At 43.1% G+C, this 16,696-nt stretch overlaps 1 protein-coding gene across 2 annotated transcripts in view; it reads left to right on the top strand.

Annotated features, from left to right (window-relative positions):
• The window catches only part of appa (amyloid beta (A4) precursor protein a), a 33,822-nt gene that overhangs the window by 4,327 nt on the left and 12,799 nt on the right, over positions 1-16,696 (top strand). The window contains exons 2-7 of one of the 2 annotated variants that reach the window (XM_056370302.1): positions 12,051-12,218; positions 14,042-14,171; positions 14,553-14,665; positions 14,789-14,979; positions 15,326-15,654; positions 16,210-16,377. In XM_056370302.1, the coding sequence (XP_056226277.1) occupies positions 12,051-12,218; positions 14,042-14,171; positions 14,553-14,665; positions 14,789-14,979; positions 15,326-15,654; positions 16,210-16,377 (1,099 nt within the window). The remainder of the gene's footprint in view (positions 1-12,050; positions 12,219-14,041; positions 14,172-14,552; positions 14,666-14,788; positions 14,980-15,325; positions 15,655-16,209; positions 16,378-16,696) is intronic. The other variant, XM_056370303.1, reaches the window with a different exon arrangement.

Raw genomic sequence — 16,696 nt, 5'->3', positions numbered from 1 at the left:
TGGTCAACGAGGAGGTGCATCAGACACTGCTTTGACAAGTATCGATGACCAGATCAGGATCAGGTCAAGAACCCTAGTGACTGACTGTCATGAAGAGCTTACCAGTGTCAGGCAGATGTCGCCAAGTTGCAAAGAGAAAACCTTTAAATGGGTGTCTGTTCAGTTATGTTATAGTCTAGTTGCATTAATGTGGCTTCATTGCCAAGACAATGTAGATTATAATAATGTGGCGTTGCAAGTCCTTTTGAAAAGCCTCCTCTTCATCTTGTTCACCTCTTCCTCTCATAATTAGCTCTAATAGTTCAAACATGTACGCAGCGCTAGCTTTATTACTTCGTATCCTTCAGGGAACACAACCTTCCCCCTCCCACTTCTCGACTCTCCCACCAGGCAGCACCATTCATCACCATTGAACTGTTATTTCCTTCAGTAAATATCAGCAGTGCGCCATGAAGACACACTCTTCATTTCACCACTGCTGAGTAAGCAGCTGTTGATACACAATCTGAATAATAAGCCGAGAAACCAGTTGCCCTGACCTGTGCAATTACTCAGCAGCAGCAGCGGCAGCACCGGGTACATCCAGCTTTCACTACATCAGTGAGGAAGCTGCACAAAGCCTCCATCTGGAAGCATCTTCCTGCTATCGCTTGTCAAGGCATCAATGCTGCAGTGCTTTTATAGCCACACCTCCATTATAAGTGCTGTTGGCATCGTGTGTTGTACATGTCCTGTAGATATGTTTTGGTGTGTGCGTGTGAATGACCTATTAAAATATAATCAATAGTGTGATAATCTGACCGAGGCCAAGTTATTAAATTCTTGTGTGTATGTGTAGATTCACGCCCGTCTGACTAACCGATGTTCAGTTAGTCATCACACGTCGTGACTCAGACCCGCCCGGCACGTAACGGTGTAACCTTGTGTCCTCTCTGTTGGATTGTGTAATGGACCAAAGAAACACCAGCACACCTCTAAGCTCCAATCAAAAAGAGGTGAGCCGAGCAGAAGTCCAGCCCCTACTTTAGTCCCAGGGAGTTTTGACATTTATTCTCTGTCCTGTGCAGTAACGACTGATATGAAGTGGCTCCACAGACTCAGTCTAGAGATACTTAGGTGAATTTGGTACTTGGATCCTAAAAACAACATGCAGCAAAGTGGGTTAGAAAATGCATCTCTGTGATTGTCCTGGTGGATCAGTGGCTAAGATGCAATTTGCATGAAGACCATTAACCACTGTTTCCTGTCGGCCTATTGGTTGTCAATAAAAAAGGTAAAATAGAATTTAAAAAATGGATGTATTTGGACAGGATTTACAAATTAAAAGTCCTATGGTATCTATCTATCACACCCACAGTATAAAAAATTATATTGTTATTGGCTGTTATTGGATTAAATATTCACTCAGCTCTTGGTCTATGAACTGAATTTAAAATTAAAAGAAAATGTAATATGTATTTGATTTAAAAATGTATCTCATCTCCACAGTTTAATGTGACTAATCCAAATATAAGCTGTTCACAAACACAAGTCTTCCAAATGAACCACAGAAATACTTTGTGGAACCACAGTGGAGCTCGAATCGCTGTGGTCATTTTTCCTCCTCTACTTTCCATCATTCTCATATTTTCAACCTTTCAGCACTCATATTTTTTTTTCCATTAGCACACATCCATAAAATGCATGTGTATTAAGAAACCACTTTGCCTCAGTATATCTTTGATTTGTGCAGAGGTTGCTGACTCATTATTTTAAAGATGGGGAATCTTTCTGTGAAAATGTCTTCTTAATGATGAAGCTCTTTCGTTTCCCCGCCTCTGTCAACACAAAAATACCCACGAGGGTCCTTGTTTTCTGAGGTCATACTTCTCGACTCACAGAAGTGATCTCATCCTCTCATCCTCTCACATTGCTCTTATCATGTCTCCACTCACTGTCCTGGGTGTTCAGGGTTGCCATAGCAGTGGAGTCTTCCCTAGGTGCCTGGTACTTGCACTATAATTAGGTCACTGTGTGTTATTTCTGTCGTTCTTCTCACTCATTTCTCCTTCTCTCCATTTTTATACCATTTTCCACCGGAATAGTTTCTCACTCTTCCTTTTTTTTTTTTCCTGAAAGGCTGTGTCATCCACAGAGTATGTTACTGATGTGCGGCATGCCCTCGGCTTGAGATTCACAGTTCAGAGGGTATGTGAAACCCCTTAGAGTCAGGCGACACACCATCAGTTGTAGATGACAAGCTCTCTTGGAGTCCAAGTGTGAAATTGCAACACTTGTTTAAAATGCCAAGTTCTGCGTGAGTGTGTGTGTGTGTGTGTGTGTGTGTGTGTGTGGGTGTGGCTGGAAGCGTGGTGATGGTGGTGGTTGCAAATGACAGCGACGAGAGATGGAGAGTTTCTCCAGATAGTGGATGGATGTTCTTAACTGTGCTCTGCTATATCTGGATCTGTTTCCTGTTTGGTCTCCATGATAGAAGCAGACTTCCTGCGTTTGTTCAGTAGAAGTGATGCAGATTTAGCCAAGTGCGTGTGTGTGTGAGACTAGGAGCCATTGTGTAGGAAAGCCCTTATGTTTGAATTGACGGTTAGCTTTGTGGGAAACTCCAAGTCACTTAAATTTCCGTTTGTGAAATTGAAATTTATCATCTTGTTAAGCTGATATTAATCATAATTATCCAATATAAGTTCGTGTAAGTTAAGTCATTTAACGTATAATTAAATTAAAGTTTTAGCAGGAAAACAGGACCCTTTCGAGATAGTAAATTTCCACTGGTGATTGTTTTCCTTCAGGAAATACTGACTGTTTACCTGCCGGGCATGTGTGGAGGTGGTGCTCATAATCACTAATGATGATTCCAGATACACACCCATCAGCCCCAGGGCCCTGATTCACAAATGACTCTAACAACACTGATGAAGGATGACGTCAGCTCTCAATCAGCCATAAAATGATTTTCTTTGTAGTTGTAAACAGGGTTATTAGACTTCTCGTTTGCACATGCTTAGTTTCAGCAGGGTGTAAATGAAATGTGGCTTTGTTTAGAATGGAAGAAAATTGTAGCACTTAGATTCATTTAGCCTGCCCTGCAGTTAATGCCAGTGAACACACAAAAATGCACGTTGTGTATTTTATGCTTTTGCAGCATGCGTCTGATGCAGATGACAAATTATGAAAGACATGTTTTGATCAAATCCTGCTGGGTGAGGAGGATGCTGTTGCTACAGATGCTGAAACTGACGTGTTGATACGCATGCATCCAGCCAGCCTGTCACCAAAGAAGGCGCTAGCGGTGCTGAGTGTTGTTGGCTTCTTGTTTTTGTGACATGGCCTGTTGAGGAAAGATGACACAGAATGATGCAGAAAGGACAATACTGGGGTTTTAATGGAAAATTTGGATGTGTACAAAGTCAAGTCCGGAAATTTAGAAACGGTGACTGAAATACTGTTTTATCTCAGACATTCATTGCATGAAGATGTTTTTTTTTTTCTCCACATAAATAAACCTTACAACAAAAGGAAAGGAAGTGCATGATTACAATAGCTGAATCATGAGAGTTGTTTTACATCAGAACCATGTGGAGATGTTGATGCATCTTTCATTTTAGGCAAAAAACAACCCTTATTAACATAATTTTTTGGGTGAGATCGTTAACAGATTTGCATAATTTTGTATCTGAGTAGTTTGTGGTGTGATCATTGAGTGTATCTTCAGTCCGTGTGTGTGTGTGTGTGTGTGTGTGTGTGTGTGTGTGTGTGTGTGTGTGTGTGTGTGTGTGCGCACACGGGTGATCACAGCTCCATCTGTGTATGCTGGCGGTCCACTGCAGCGTGATTCCCATCTGCTTACCAGTGAGGTCAGAGCTAGTTTAACATGCCGGTACTGAATGACCCGCCCATTGCCCTGGATTAATGTTTACATGTTAGGCACACAAAAACACCTGCATGCACACGCAGCTACGTGCAGGTTACTCACACACACACACACACACACACACACACACACACACACTTCCTGACGAAAGCAAACTAACCTGATGATGAAATTCCTATTCCTGGGTGACTTGGATAATGATGTTACCTCAGGTTGCCACAGCGATGACAGAGGGAGGTTATAACAAGCAGGTCCTGAGAGGCTGAGAGCAGACTCCGTTTCCATGGTGATAATTACTAAGGAAACCAAGAGTCCCTCCATCAAGTCTAGACAAATTAAGTGGGCAGAAGTCAGAACAATTTCTCTTACACACTTCTAATCAGATTTTAAACAGATTTGTCTGAGATGCTAATTCCAGAGGAACCCCCGAAAGAAAAGCTTAATCGCATTGAATATGAATGAAGATAATTCTTCAAACAAACTTATATTCTCCTCACAGAGTCAGCTTCTGATGATGAGGACTGCTGGGATAAGCTGTGAGTTAACCAAAAAAAAAAAGGAGGACAAGACAGAATGCACCAAATTGGTGTGGCAGATTTTGTGTCAGTTTGACCTTTTAAGCCCAAAAAAGTTAGGAAATCAATATTTATCCCAGACTGACTTAGATCTATTGATTTTAAGAAATGCCTGAATGAACATGATTCGATGGAGTCTGCTTTTCTTGAGGTGCTTTAGTTTTATAACCTGATTCAGCTCACTTTACTCCAGTTTAAGCTATTGAGCCAGGCAATCATTCCCACCCAACAGCCATTTTTATTCTTTCTGTAAGGGGCCAGAGGTTTTTTTCTCTTTTTCTTTTTTTACATCTGGTCTGTAATTGAACTTTTGGTCGACACGGAGTGTGAAGGGAAAGGAAGAGGGTCTGGCTGCCCTGTAATCAGTTAAACACATTACCCACTAGTTCTGCTTCCCAAACATCAAGTGCAGATAGTATTACACACACACACACACACACCAGAGTGGGATGTTGTTGCACGCACACCTTTAAGTCTAGTCAAAGACGATCTGAGGGTTTTAAGTAACAGCAGGGCCTGCCAAGGTGATTATACAGTGCATGCGTATGGGCATGCACGTGCCATGTGCACTGCTGTGTGCGAGATCGTTGAGCGCCTCTGTCACCTCGCCAGTCTTATCCAATACAGCCGTCACATATCCTCCCCAGCTAAGCAAACAAAATTCCCACAGTGATGCATCTTGTAAACAACCCACGGACCGTCGCACTTCTGCTCGTTTCCACCACAATTGTTTGATTAATGACTCCAAGGAACTCAATATAAGTTTACTGTATCGTATAACACATTATCCCACTCATAAATGACAATAAAGTCTTTATTTGCATTGGGTTACGCTGCATTTGCAGGTGATGACTCGTCTTTCTCGTCTACGTAGTGAATGTGTATGAGAGCCGTTGTTAACCGTCGCTAACACTTACCAGTTGGGGAGAATAAAGCCTTGTCTTGTTTGCTACTGGCTTGGACATAGCCAAAGATGCCTGTAAAAGATGTGTACGAGAGAGAGAGAGTGAGTGTGTGTGTGTGTGTGTGTGTGTGTGTGTGTATATAGAGCTCTTGCTCTCCAGGGAGCCTCCCCCTGGGATGAGAGCTGATCTAAGACACCCTCCCTCCTTATCCCACCCCTACACCACCTTCACCCAACTCCCCATGGCAGGCCTGGGCAACTCAGATAAGACTGTACAATTAATAGCACCGCAGGACCAGCGCCCAAGGGGACACTTCAAAGATTGTTTATGTGTGTGTGTGTGTGTTTAAGAAAGGATTTATTGCAGTTTGTATGCATGTGATGCAATATTTCTTTTTCTGATAACCCCTCATTTAAATGTAATGGGTAATAAACCCTTTTCCTTTTTTTCCCCTGCTCTTTATTGCTGCTGATCACATCTCTGAAAGCAGCAGCCATGAGCGGATTCGCTCACACATATCAGTACAAGTCCCTTTACACAATGACTTTGAGATGGGAATGGCTAGGCAATTTACATAAAGGGGAAGAAGAGTTATGTCTTTGAAAGTCCCGCATGTAAAGTGCTGTGCAGCTGCACAGATTGATGAGAATGTTCGCTCCTCTGAGAGCCGAGTGGCAGATAGTGGAGTTTGCGCCTAATTTGTGTTTTCTGCTGAAGTCGAGATAGTTAAAAGGGACACGCAATTTTTTTTTTTTTTTACTACTTGGGTTTTATTCCTATCATTCATGATAATGTCGTACTCTAAGATAATTTTTGAAGTGTGGGAACTTTGCTACAACAAAGGGCTAGAATTTATGATTATTCTCATTTTTGATTTATCTGTGTATTTTTTTTCCTCTATTAAGTGATATTATAATTAATCATTCTGTCTTTAAAATGTCAGAAGTATATTTAAAAATGCTGAAATAACAGATTGCTGTCACATACAGCAAAGAAACACAAATCTTCACGGTTCAGAAGCTGGAACTTAGGAATGTTTGGCATTTTTGCTCCAAAATGACTAATGACAAATCCATTGTCATAATATTTGCAGATTAATTTAACTGTTGATCCACTAATCCATTACTGCCCTAACCATTCCAGCTCTAACCCACTTTATTTTAATTTAAGCCACAAGTGAGTGCACCTGACAAATAATGTTTAGAAGTACAAAAATCTGACTTAAGTTGTCGGCGTGATCCTTTAAGTCAGAGCATATGACAGTCAGACACATGGTGATGAAGCAGTGATCACGCTGCTTGTGTCTCAAGTTTGCCTGGATGTGATTTGGGTCATGGTTTCCAGCTGTGGAAATAGGTCACCTGTCTGAGATGGGAAGTGTGATTCGAATAACTGTGTGTGTGTGTGTGTGTGTGTGTGTGTGTGTTTGTGTGTGTGTGTGTGTGTGTGTGTGATTTTGTCGCTGCTGCAGTGAGATCGTCATCATCCTCACCATAAACCTCCTTGGTGTAGCAAACCACTTTATCAAATTGCAGTAGCAAATAATCTCACTTTAATCGCTTTACTACTCCAAACTTGTATTTTATTGTATTACATTATTAGATTGTTGGTTTGTCTGTTTGTGTCTGTAGTGCTTTTCTGTCTTTTATGTTCCTCCCTCAGGGTAAAACAGACTCCATCTCATCCTGAAATTATTATGGCGATGTTGAATGCGTTTTATGGTTTATAAACCAGCATTGCATGTCAAGCTTTAACAACTTGGACATGGGCTATGTGCAACTTAATTTTGTGGCCCTATATGGGTCAGCAGGCTCAGTAGCTTAAGTCTGTATTTTATTTCTGCGACTGACTCTTCCTGCAAATAGCACAGAAACAACATTACCCGGGTACAATTCACTTTATTTATTATGACTTTGCTAGCTTCCTAAACTGCAGCTTTGGTTTTTTTTTGTCAAACTATATATTATCAGCTCGTATGATCCTTAAAAGTAGAAAGAAGCTGGAGGACATTTTGATGACTGCTTCAGTTACATCACTTGTAATTTTCTGCTGGCAGAAGAAGCATGCCAAGCAATATGCGACCAGCGTGTCTGCCGACTTTAATTGAACTAACTTCTCGGGGTCACTCTCATACAGCATCAGCCTCCATTCCCCTGGCTTACTCCCTGTCGTTACGGTGATGGCTATCATGCCAGATTGAGAGCAAAGGGGGATATTTCTCCTGACCAGGCTGCCGTCCTAATCCTCAGTGCCCAGATTACTGCTCCCTCCCCTGCAGGATGACCGGCTGGCAGACTGGCAGGACAGTGATCCAGGGCTGAGATAGGATAAAGACGGACAGACAGAGGGGGAGAGAGAGAGAGAGAGAGAGAGAAGGGAAGCCTGGTTTCTCCTTCTATGATATACATTTGTCTGACACGTTGCCGCTGATGTGTTTCCATTTGTCCGTCTGCCTTTTTTTTTTAGTCCATCTGTTGCTTGCTTAGAGAAGATCCCAGCTTCCCAGCATTGTTACCGGAGCCAGAAGAATCCAAAAAAAGAAAACAACCCTTCTACTCTTATCTTTTATTTTTGGGGGGATTTGCAAAAATGCAAATTGTATGCAATCTGTTATTTCTCCAGTTGTTTGAAGATGTGGAAGGGAAGTGTAAAGATCATTTCTACCCACAGTACAATCAGTGATGTTACTGTTTGTCTGGAGGAGCTTTTCAGAATTGTCCTGTAACCGCTGTTGAACTTTGCTGACAGAAGAAGCAGACATCCTTTCTCTCTAAACTACATCTCTCTGAAACCTGAATTTCCCATCTTTTCTCTATTAAGCCTTCCCTGATTTCCTTCAGCAGCTCTCTCTGTCTCTGGCCCTCCAGCCCGACATCCTTGCTGTTTTACAAAGCGCTTGACCTTCTGCTCGAACCCCGAAGGCTTATTGTCCAATTCATCTGTTTTCCAATCTCTCCCTGCCTCTCACCATTGTGGTTATTGTTCTTTCTCTCACTTTCTCCTCCCGCTCCTGCCTTTGCCATCATCCTGGGACTCAGATTTATAAGCTTGCAGCAAAGGCTTGGCTACTCTCCCCCTCCTCCTCCCCCTCCTCCTCCTCCTCATCTTCCTCCTCCTGTTCCTCCTTGAGTAGAAGACAGAGCGGTGAAGAGATAGCAGTGGAGACAGTAAAAGGCAGGAAGGGAGAGGAGAGTGCGATTGGCTAGGATATGATTTGCCAGCCAAAAGAGGATGACACAAAAAATTTGAATGTCATCGAGCAGTTGGCACGGATTTGCCTACCTATGCCCCAAGCAGAGAGGAAGTTGGTTTATCTTTTTCAATAAGCGACAGGGAGAGGCCAGAGGCTGGGCTGATAAGGTCAGAGTGAAACTGGGCACCCAAAAAGTGAGTTAATTAAAAGATAGTACCCATGCAAATGACTTCTTAAAGATTATTTAAAAAACTTTCTGCTCTCAGGTTGCCTTGGGTTTTACTATTAATGAGTAGGATGGGATTTGATCTATGCCCGTTAGCACTCCTCACTCACAGATGGTCGTGTGGGAATCGACGAACAGAGACCCCTAAATAACCCCACATGGTGCAGATGGCTCTGTGTCAAGACTGACGACCACCAGTGTTACGTTGCCATGTGCTGGAGCTGAGGAGGGCTGGGGGCAGGAGGATTTTACACCCTAATGTGTGTGCGTGTGTGTGCGTGTGTGCGTGTGTGCGTGTGTGTGTGCGTGTGTGTGTGCGTGTGTGTGCGTGTGTGTGTGTGTGTGTGCGTGTGTGTGTGTGTGTGTGTGTGTGTGTGTGCGCATGTGCACACAAGTCTGTGCGTGGGGGATTTACTGATTTCCGTGCTACAGCTTGCGGCTCGTCACGTTGACCTGTGAGGAGTGTGAACTTTGTAAATGCATATTTGACCCATGGAAGTGAAACCTCAGATCTGTGTGTGTGTGTGTGTGTGTGTGTGCGCGTGCTTCCTTTTACCTTCATTTGACTACAGTGTATGGCTGAACCTCCAAGAACTAGTTACTACACATTTTTGACACTTAATGTGTAATTCAGTGGAAGTGATGTGACACATGGAGGTAAAAGGCCTGAGACAAATCAAATGTTTGCAGATAGTAGATAAATCAGAATATCTCATGAGGATATAAAAAAAATCAACCATTAACAGATCTAATTACATTGCTAGGAAAGTGCAGTATAAACTTTGTCATAGTTCCAATGAACCAATAAACCTGTCCTAATACTGAGCGAGTGATCTATCATCTGGCAAGTTATGACTTCACAGGCTGTGTAACGTGCATGTCTGCAACCAGAGATGTCACTATATCAATCTGTCACACTAAATATAAAGATGAGTTCAAATATTTCTGGAATTTAGTGATAACATCCCTGATGTCCGTAGTTAGCAGGAAATGCTAACTGACAGCAATAGAATAGAATAGGGTGTATATTTTCTACTCCTTAAAGTTTCAATATCAAATGAATAAATAAGATATTAAGAAAGAATAATATAAATAGTGAAATAATCTTTTCTAAACCCAGTTCAATATTGCTGTAAATTAATATTGCATCTTTTCACAGTAAGAGCATTTAGTAAACAAAAAGTAATTAATTTTAATTTCAAAAAGTTTATTTTTCTTAACTTTTTATTTAACAAATTCATTTAGTATTTCTCAATTAAATGGCTTTTGCTTTGGTCAGAATGAGAGGACAGCCAATCACATCACTGGCTCTGCCCTGTTTGTCTTTATTGTCAGGTTAAGACTTTGACCTTATTTTATTATAAGCACTTTGTTTATATTTAGAGATACCACGTTGATATAGTTACGAAGTTATTACCCATAATCCAGCCTGATGTTTATTTGTCTAGTTAATGGCCTGAGTGTGATTTGGGACAGTATCACACCTGCCTTTAAAGCAACACAGTAGTGCCACAATAAATTCATTGTTTGTGGATCTTCTTAATATTTTGCACCAGTCACAAGCTCTACCAGCCGCTATCCATTCACCTGTAGAGCTGCACTTTAAAATGTAGTGCTAAGCAGTGAAGCAACAGCACTTAACAAAAATCCCCCCCACAGCCTCAAACTGACCATTACAAGCTTCACAAATGTTGACTTTCTGGTGCACATTAGACAGCATTACATTGTACAGGTGTTGATTTTATTACATTCACCTCATGTTTGAGTAACTGGCAAGCTTTTCTCTTCTGCTTAGTCTGGACTCTCTGGGTGCAGTCAAGTGTAAATAGAAAAGGAACAGCTGCAGAGAGTACTGTCTTCTTCTGCCAAGAGTGTAAATGCAGCCAATGTGTATAAATGGAATATAATGCAAGCTGATAAAGTCCATCTCTCCACTGGAACACCAGATACATGGCAGCTAAATCAATCCAAACATTTGAATTTTCAACTTCAAATTTAATCCAAATTGATTGCCCCCACCAGCTATTCTCATATTGGAAGAGGACTTTATGCCCCCGGCTGCTTGGAGAAAACCAAGTCTGGAAGAAAAAATATGCTATCCATCTCACAAAACAGCATTTGTTTGCCTGCCAGGGCCTTCAAAACCATTAACAAGATTAGGGAGCACACAATGGCAACAGTCCCTCTCCTCCCTCCCTCCATCTCCTTCTCTTTCCCCCGCCGTATTCCCTCCCATTTTGTTCTAGCTCATTTGCCAGTACAATGCAGACATTCAGTGGTTTGTCTGCACCTCCTCTCCTCGGGGAGCCTCGGCACAAAACCTCCTTATGAAGGCAGACACACACGCAGAGACGCAAATCAACACACAGGAGCGTAAATTAACACAAAAATTCATACATTCACGCCAAAGGCAGACTCTCTCTGTCTTACACACACACACACACACACACACATACACACACACACACACACACACACACACACACACACACACACACACACACACACACACACACACACACACACACACACACACACACACACCTTTGCTCACACACACTCCCCTTGCCTCCAGCCAACCTGCTCTTATGCTCAAATGTGCTGCACTAACAGAGAGAAATGAAGCAAAAACAAATCAACTGAGGGTTATATAAACACTATACTGCCCTGGAAAATACTTCAAAACAGCCTTTATGGGCAGAGAGATGTACACTGTTCCCATAAATGGTGTTGCACAGGGCAGTTGAGTGGGTGTGTGTGCTTGTGCATGAACATCATAGAAAACAGAGGGTGCAGTGGATTGCTCCGGGCCTGTTGTTTGAGGCAATTTATTCCTCTGAAGCTATTGATTTTTGATGTCCATCTTTTTTTGCACATTTGAAAAAAGTCCAATGGAAAATATGAACAGAGGCACTGTGTATGCCTGAGCAAGAGTTTGATTATAAGAACACAGAAATCAAACCCAAAGTGATGATGAAATTGAGGAAGGAAAATTACCCTCTTTTTGCGAACACCCCGTCTTTGGCTGCCCCCCCCCCCCCCCCCCCCCCCCCCCCAGCCCTCTCCCGCTCCTCTCGTCTTAAACCAGCTCACCTCATTTCATCGAACACACTAATCTCCTCTCCTCTCCCGGCCCCCCTCTATCCAAGTAATAAAATTTAATTGCATCCGTCTTGCATTTTTCAGCGCAAGTGCTCAAGGAGTTTAACATGAGTGGTAAGTCTCATTAAATCTCTCTGTCTTTTTCTCCCTTTCTTTCACATCTGCCCCCCACCTCTAGGTGCCTACAGATGTTTCTATGGGTCTGTTGGCAGAGCCCCAGGTGGCCATGTTTTGCGGTAAACTCAACATGCACATCAACGTGCAGAGCGGCAAGTGGGAGCCAGACCCCTCAGGCACCAAGAGCTGCATCAGCACCAAGGAGGGCATCCTGGAGTACTGCCAGGAGGTAAAATTTGGGGAGTGTGTGTGTGTGTGTGTGTGTGTGTGTGTGTGTGTGTGTGTGTGTGTGTGTGTGTGTGTGTGTGTGTGTGTGTGTGTGTGTGTGTGTGTGTGTGTGTGTGTGTGTGTGTGTGTGTGTGTGTAGGATAGTGGAAGCCGCTCACCTTCGTTCCTATATGTACAACAATTTATTTCCCCTGCTGAATCATTTAAGTCTGAGGTTACAAGATGATAAAGTCCACCTTTAAAGCTGATGTGAATCTTCATTGTATGTATTGTAGTAAAACGTAGCAGCCGGAAGGCGTGAAGTTAAGGTGGGGAATATAGATATTGAATGTCAGGATAATTTTAAAACAATAATAATATGAAGGTGAAATTTCAAGGGGCTTCATTTTTTTTTTAATAATAATTCATCATGGCTTGAAAATGTCTCTAATTTGGCCACTTTCTTAAGCTGTTATTACCCAGTATTTATTTTGCTTTGTGTTAGCAATAAGCCTGGATGATACATTTTTACACTCATGATATTGTAGTTTGATTTTTGATCGGTCAATTTAGCCATTAAGCTGACACTCTGAGAAAATTACAATGATTGAGCAGGCAGGAGAGTAGTTTCTTTATTGGAAACACTTTAGAGGAGTTCATTTGGATTGTATTTTTTTCATTTTCTAGAACTTACCATTTTATTTTGGTATGTTTGTGCAAGTGAGAATATTTATCAAACGTATGAAGCAAAAGATGCATTCAATTAAAGATTCCTGAAAATGTGAATAGTATGAACCAACCCCAAAGCACAAAGGATTGTGTTTATTAGGGGCCAGTCTGAGATATTTGTTTTTGTTGGGTTTTAAGAATATAGAGCACAGTCATTTCCATCATGATTGTGTTGCAGAGTCTGCAGCAGATTTGTTTTTATTCACCGAAATCCCCAATTTGGCAGGATGACATGATGCCAAAACTCTGCTCAGTAAACAAGCTGCTTAAGTCCATGTGACTTTACTTTACAAGCCTGGGTTAGGTTATTATTAGGTGAAAGCTAACCAGACCAAACGCAGCAATACAACACAGTGAACTTCACTGTTGTAGATGCATAATAAGATTTCTCTGAAAGGCATTTCAGACGGGCTCAAAAGACGATAAGTTCATCCCTCCTGTGTTCGCACGAATAACAAGTCCAGCGATAATAAGCAAATATTTACCAAATCAGTTTCCCACTTGGCAAATGTAAGAAGGAACAAGAAGTTTATGGAATTATTATTTTTTCCTCAGCCTGGTGGGAGGCATGAAGGGAGAGAAAATAGAAGAGGAGGTGTCATGGAGAAGGGCGAGGGGAGGGGTATTTGGAGAGAGATGACACATTGAATATTGTGCAGAGGCAGATGTCATGCATGGCTGAGGGGAACATAGAAGTAAACACAGCGGAGCCTGCCAAGCAGAAACGGCATCAATGAGCACCGCAGTAATGCAAGGATCAGAATGTTTCAGAAAACCAGGGTTCCTTAAATGTTTTCCCATATTTCTCAATAGAATAAGAAAGCAAGAGCAAAGCTGCCCTCAGAGTGAGAGGACCAGAGGAAGTTGCACAAGGAAAGAATGCAAAAAAGAGAAGGCTGCAGGGCAAACGTACTGTATTAAAAAATGAGCAGTGTAGGACACAGGGAGGGTGAATGCAAGATTTCCTGGAGCTGTAGGTGATGGACAGAGGCTACCACTGTTCACGAAGAGGAAAACCTATTCTTCTCTCTTTCGCCTTTGTTGTGCTCTGACACTGTTACAATATACAATACTCTGTGTGTGTGTGTGTGTGTGTGTGTGTGTGTGTGTGTGTAGGTGTACCCAGAGCTCCAGATTACCAACGTGGTGGAGGCCAACCAGCCAGTCAGCATCCAGAACTGGTGCAAGAAGGGGCGCAAGCAGTGTCGCAGTCACATGCACATCGTTGTGCCCTACCGCTGCCTGGGTGAGTCCAATGTGTGTTTTTACTGACGCACACGGTTTCCAGTGCCTGTGCGGAAACATTTCTAGAAAGTAGTTTTCATTTTTAGGAATTAAAAGCAGGAGAGGAAAAGAGATTTTGCTCAGGTTACTCCATGGGTTACCGTAGCAACGAAGGAGTCAGCTATGCTCTGTTGGAGTGTGGTGCTTCAAATGTGTCTACAGTCAGTCAGAAGGGTGGGCTCAAGCTGCCTGGTGTGTGTGTGTGTGTGTGTGTGTGTGTGTGTGTGTGTGTGTGTGTGTATTTGTGTGTGTGTGTGTGTGTGTGTGTGTGTGTGTGTGTGTGTGTGTGTGTGTGCGCGTGTGCGCATGGGAATTAAAAATCTGGATATTGGTTCTGCTGCAGTGGGAGAGTTTGTGAGCGACGCCCTGCTCGTTCCTGACAAGTGCAAGTTCCTGCACCAGGAGCGCATGGACCAGTGTGAGAGCCACCTGCACTGGCACACTGTAGCCAAGGAGGTGAGTATACACACACACACACACACACACACACACACACATACACCCTATGGCAATGTTTAGCACAAATATATACTGATCTCCTCTCCTCGTTCCTGTCTACTCCTCTCTGTCTTTCTGTAGTCCTGTGGAGATCGTACCATGAATCTCCATGATTATGGGATGCTGTTGCCGTGCGGCATCGACCGTTTCCGAGGAGTGGAGTTTGTGTGCTGTCCCGCTGAGGCGGAGCGTGACGCCGACAGTGCTGAGCAGGATGCTGATGATTCTGATGTCTGGTGGGGTGGAGCAGAGACTGACTACTCTGACAACAGGTACACACACACACACACACACACACACACACACAGATAAATGAGGGCAAGGCAGCAGCAAAGTAATACATCAGCGCTCAGATGATCATAGTTGCTGCCACTTTCATTTTCAACATTGCGTTGAGGATAAAATTTCTCTCCTTGAAAGCAAACTGCAGGTTGGTTGTAATTTAGAGTCTCTGCCCCTCCCTCCTTCTCATTCATCCTCCTTGTCTTGCTCATCCCTCTTTCTCTGACACCTTTCCTTCCTGAAATTGTTCTTGTTGACTCCATATGTCTCTCCACTCCCCCCTCACCTTCATCTTTTCTCCCTTCCTTTTTTCTACCATCCCTCCTTCTCTCCCAGTATGGTGCGGGAGCCGGAGCCAGTGGAGCAGCAAGAGGAAACCAGGCCATCTGTGGTAGAGGAGGAAGAGGAAGAGGAAGAGGAGGAGGTGACGCCCGAGGAAGAAGACGAGGAGGAAGAGGAGGAGGAGGACCTACTGGACAACGACCAGGACGGAGACGGAGAGGAGGACGAAGAGGTGGTGGAGGAAGAGGAGGAGGAGGAGGAGGGAGACGACGACATTGTCGACACGCTCGACGACAACGATGATGCCGACGAGCCCACCACCAACGTTGCCATGACGACCACCACCACCACCACCACTGAATCTGTGGAAGAAGTTGTCAGGGGTGAGTAATATTTTCTGATGTGGGTGTGTGTGTGTAGTTTTGGTTCACATCTTCCATTTTTATATATGGTTATTTTTGTTTGGTTTCATTAACAGAATATCACTGATGAGGTTTCTTTGCATTTAGATTAATGTGGAACAACCTCAGTGGTGCAACACACAAAATGTGTTTTCCCCATTTTCTATGCTTTGCTAAACACAATTGAACTTCATGTTCCTCAACAATTAATTTCCTGCTGTCATTTTTCTAATTGTGCTCATTTGTCATTTCACAGCTTTCATTAGCTACGTTCCATTAGGATCAGAATTGGTTGTAACAGCTTTGTTTCTTTATTTCAGTGTTAAATTGTTCTTAAATTCAATTCCAAGCAGCATTAATAATGCTGAAAGCCTGTTATGTAACATTAAGTATTTTATTTCTATGTGTCCATGTTTTATAGGTGATCACCTGAGATCTTTACAAAGACTTTGACAAAAAGATGATGTGCTTACATGGTGTATGGTGAGCTCGTGAATGATGACAAGTGTGTGTGTGTGTGTGTGTGTGTCCTCCAAGATGTGTGCTGGGCCAATGCAGAGACAGGTCCATGCCGGGCCATGCTGCCCCGCTGGTACTTTGACCGACAGGAGGGCCGCTGTGCTCAGTTTATCTACGGCGGCTGTGGAGGCAACAGGAATAACTTTGAGTCAGAGGAGTACTGCCTGTCTGTCTGCAGCAGTGTCAGTAAGTCCGGCCGACAGCAGCTAACCTCGACCAGCAGAAAGCTGGTCTGAATGGCAGTTGTTTCCATCTCCGGTGTGTCTCTAACCCTCACGTTTACTCGCTGTCTCTCCGAGCTGTCCCCTAGGTATTAACAGCTGCTCAAAGGTTTCTTGCTTGGTGTGCTTCTCTGCCAGTTGATCCCTACCTGTCAGCTCCATTCCTGGCTAACACTCACTTTTCCTCACTACCTGTGCGCCTGTGTGTATGTGTGTGTCTGACAACCACAAAATATGTTTTCACCAAAAACAGGCTTTAACCTTCCCATAATCCTTTGTGGATT

Source organism: Seriola aureovittata, chromosome 24 (assembly GCF_021018895.1).
Source record: "Seriola aureovittata isolate HTS-2021-v1 ecotype China chromosome 24, ASM2101889v1, whole genome shotgun sequence".
In the NCBI taxonomy this organism is placed as follows: Eukaryota; Metazoa; Chordata; class Actinopteri; order Carangiformes; family Carangidae; genus Seriola; species Seriola aureovittata.
Note: the sequence above shows the minus strand (reverse complement) of the source record. Positions and strands in the feature narration are given on the sequence as shown.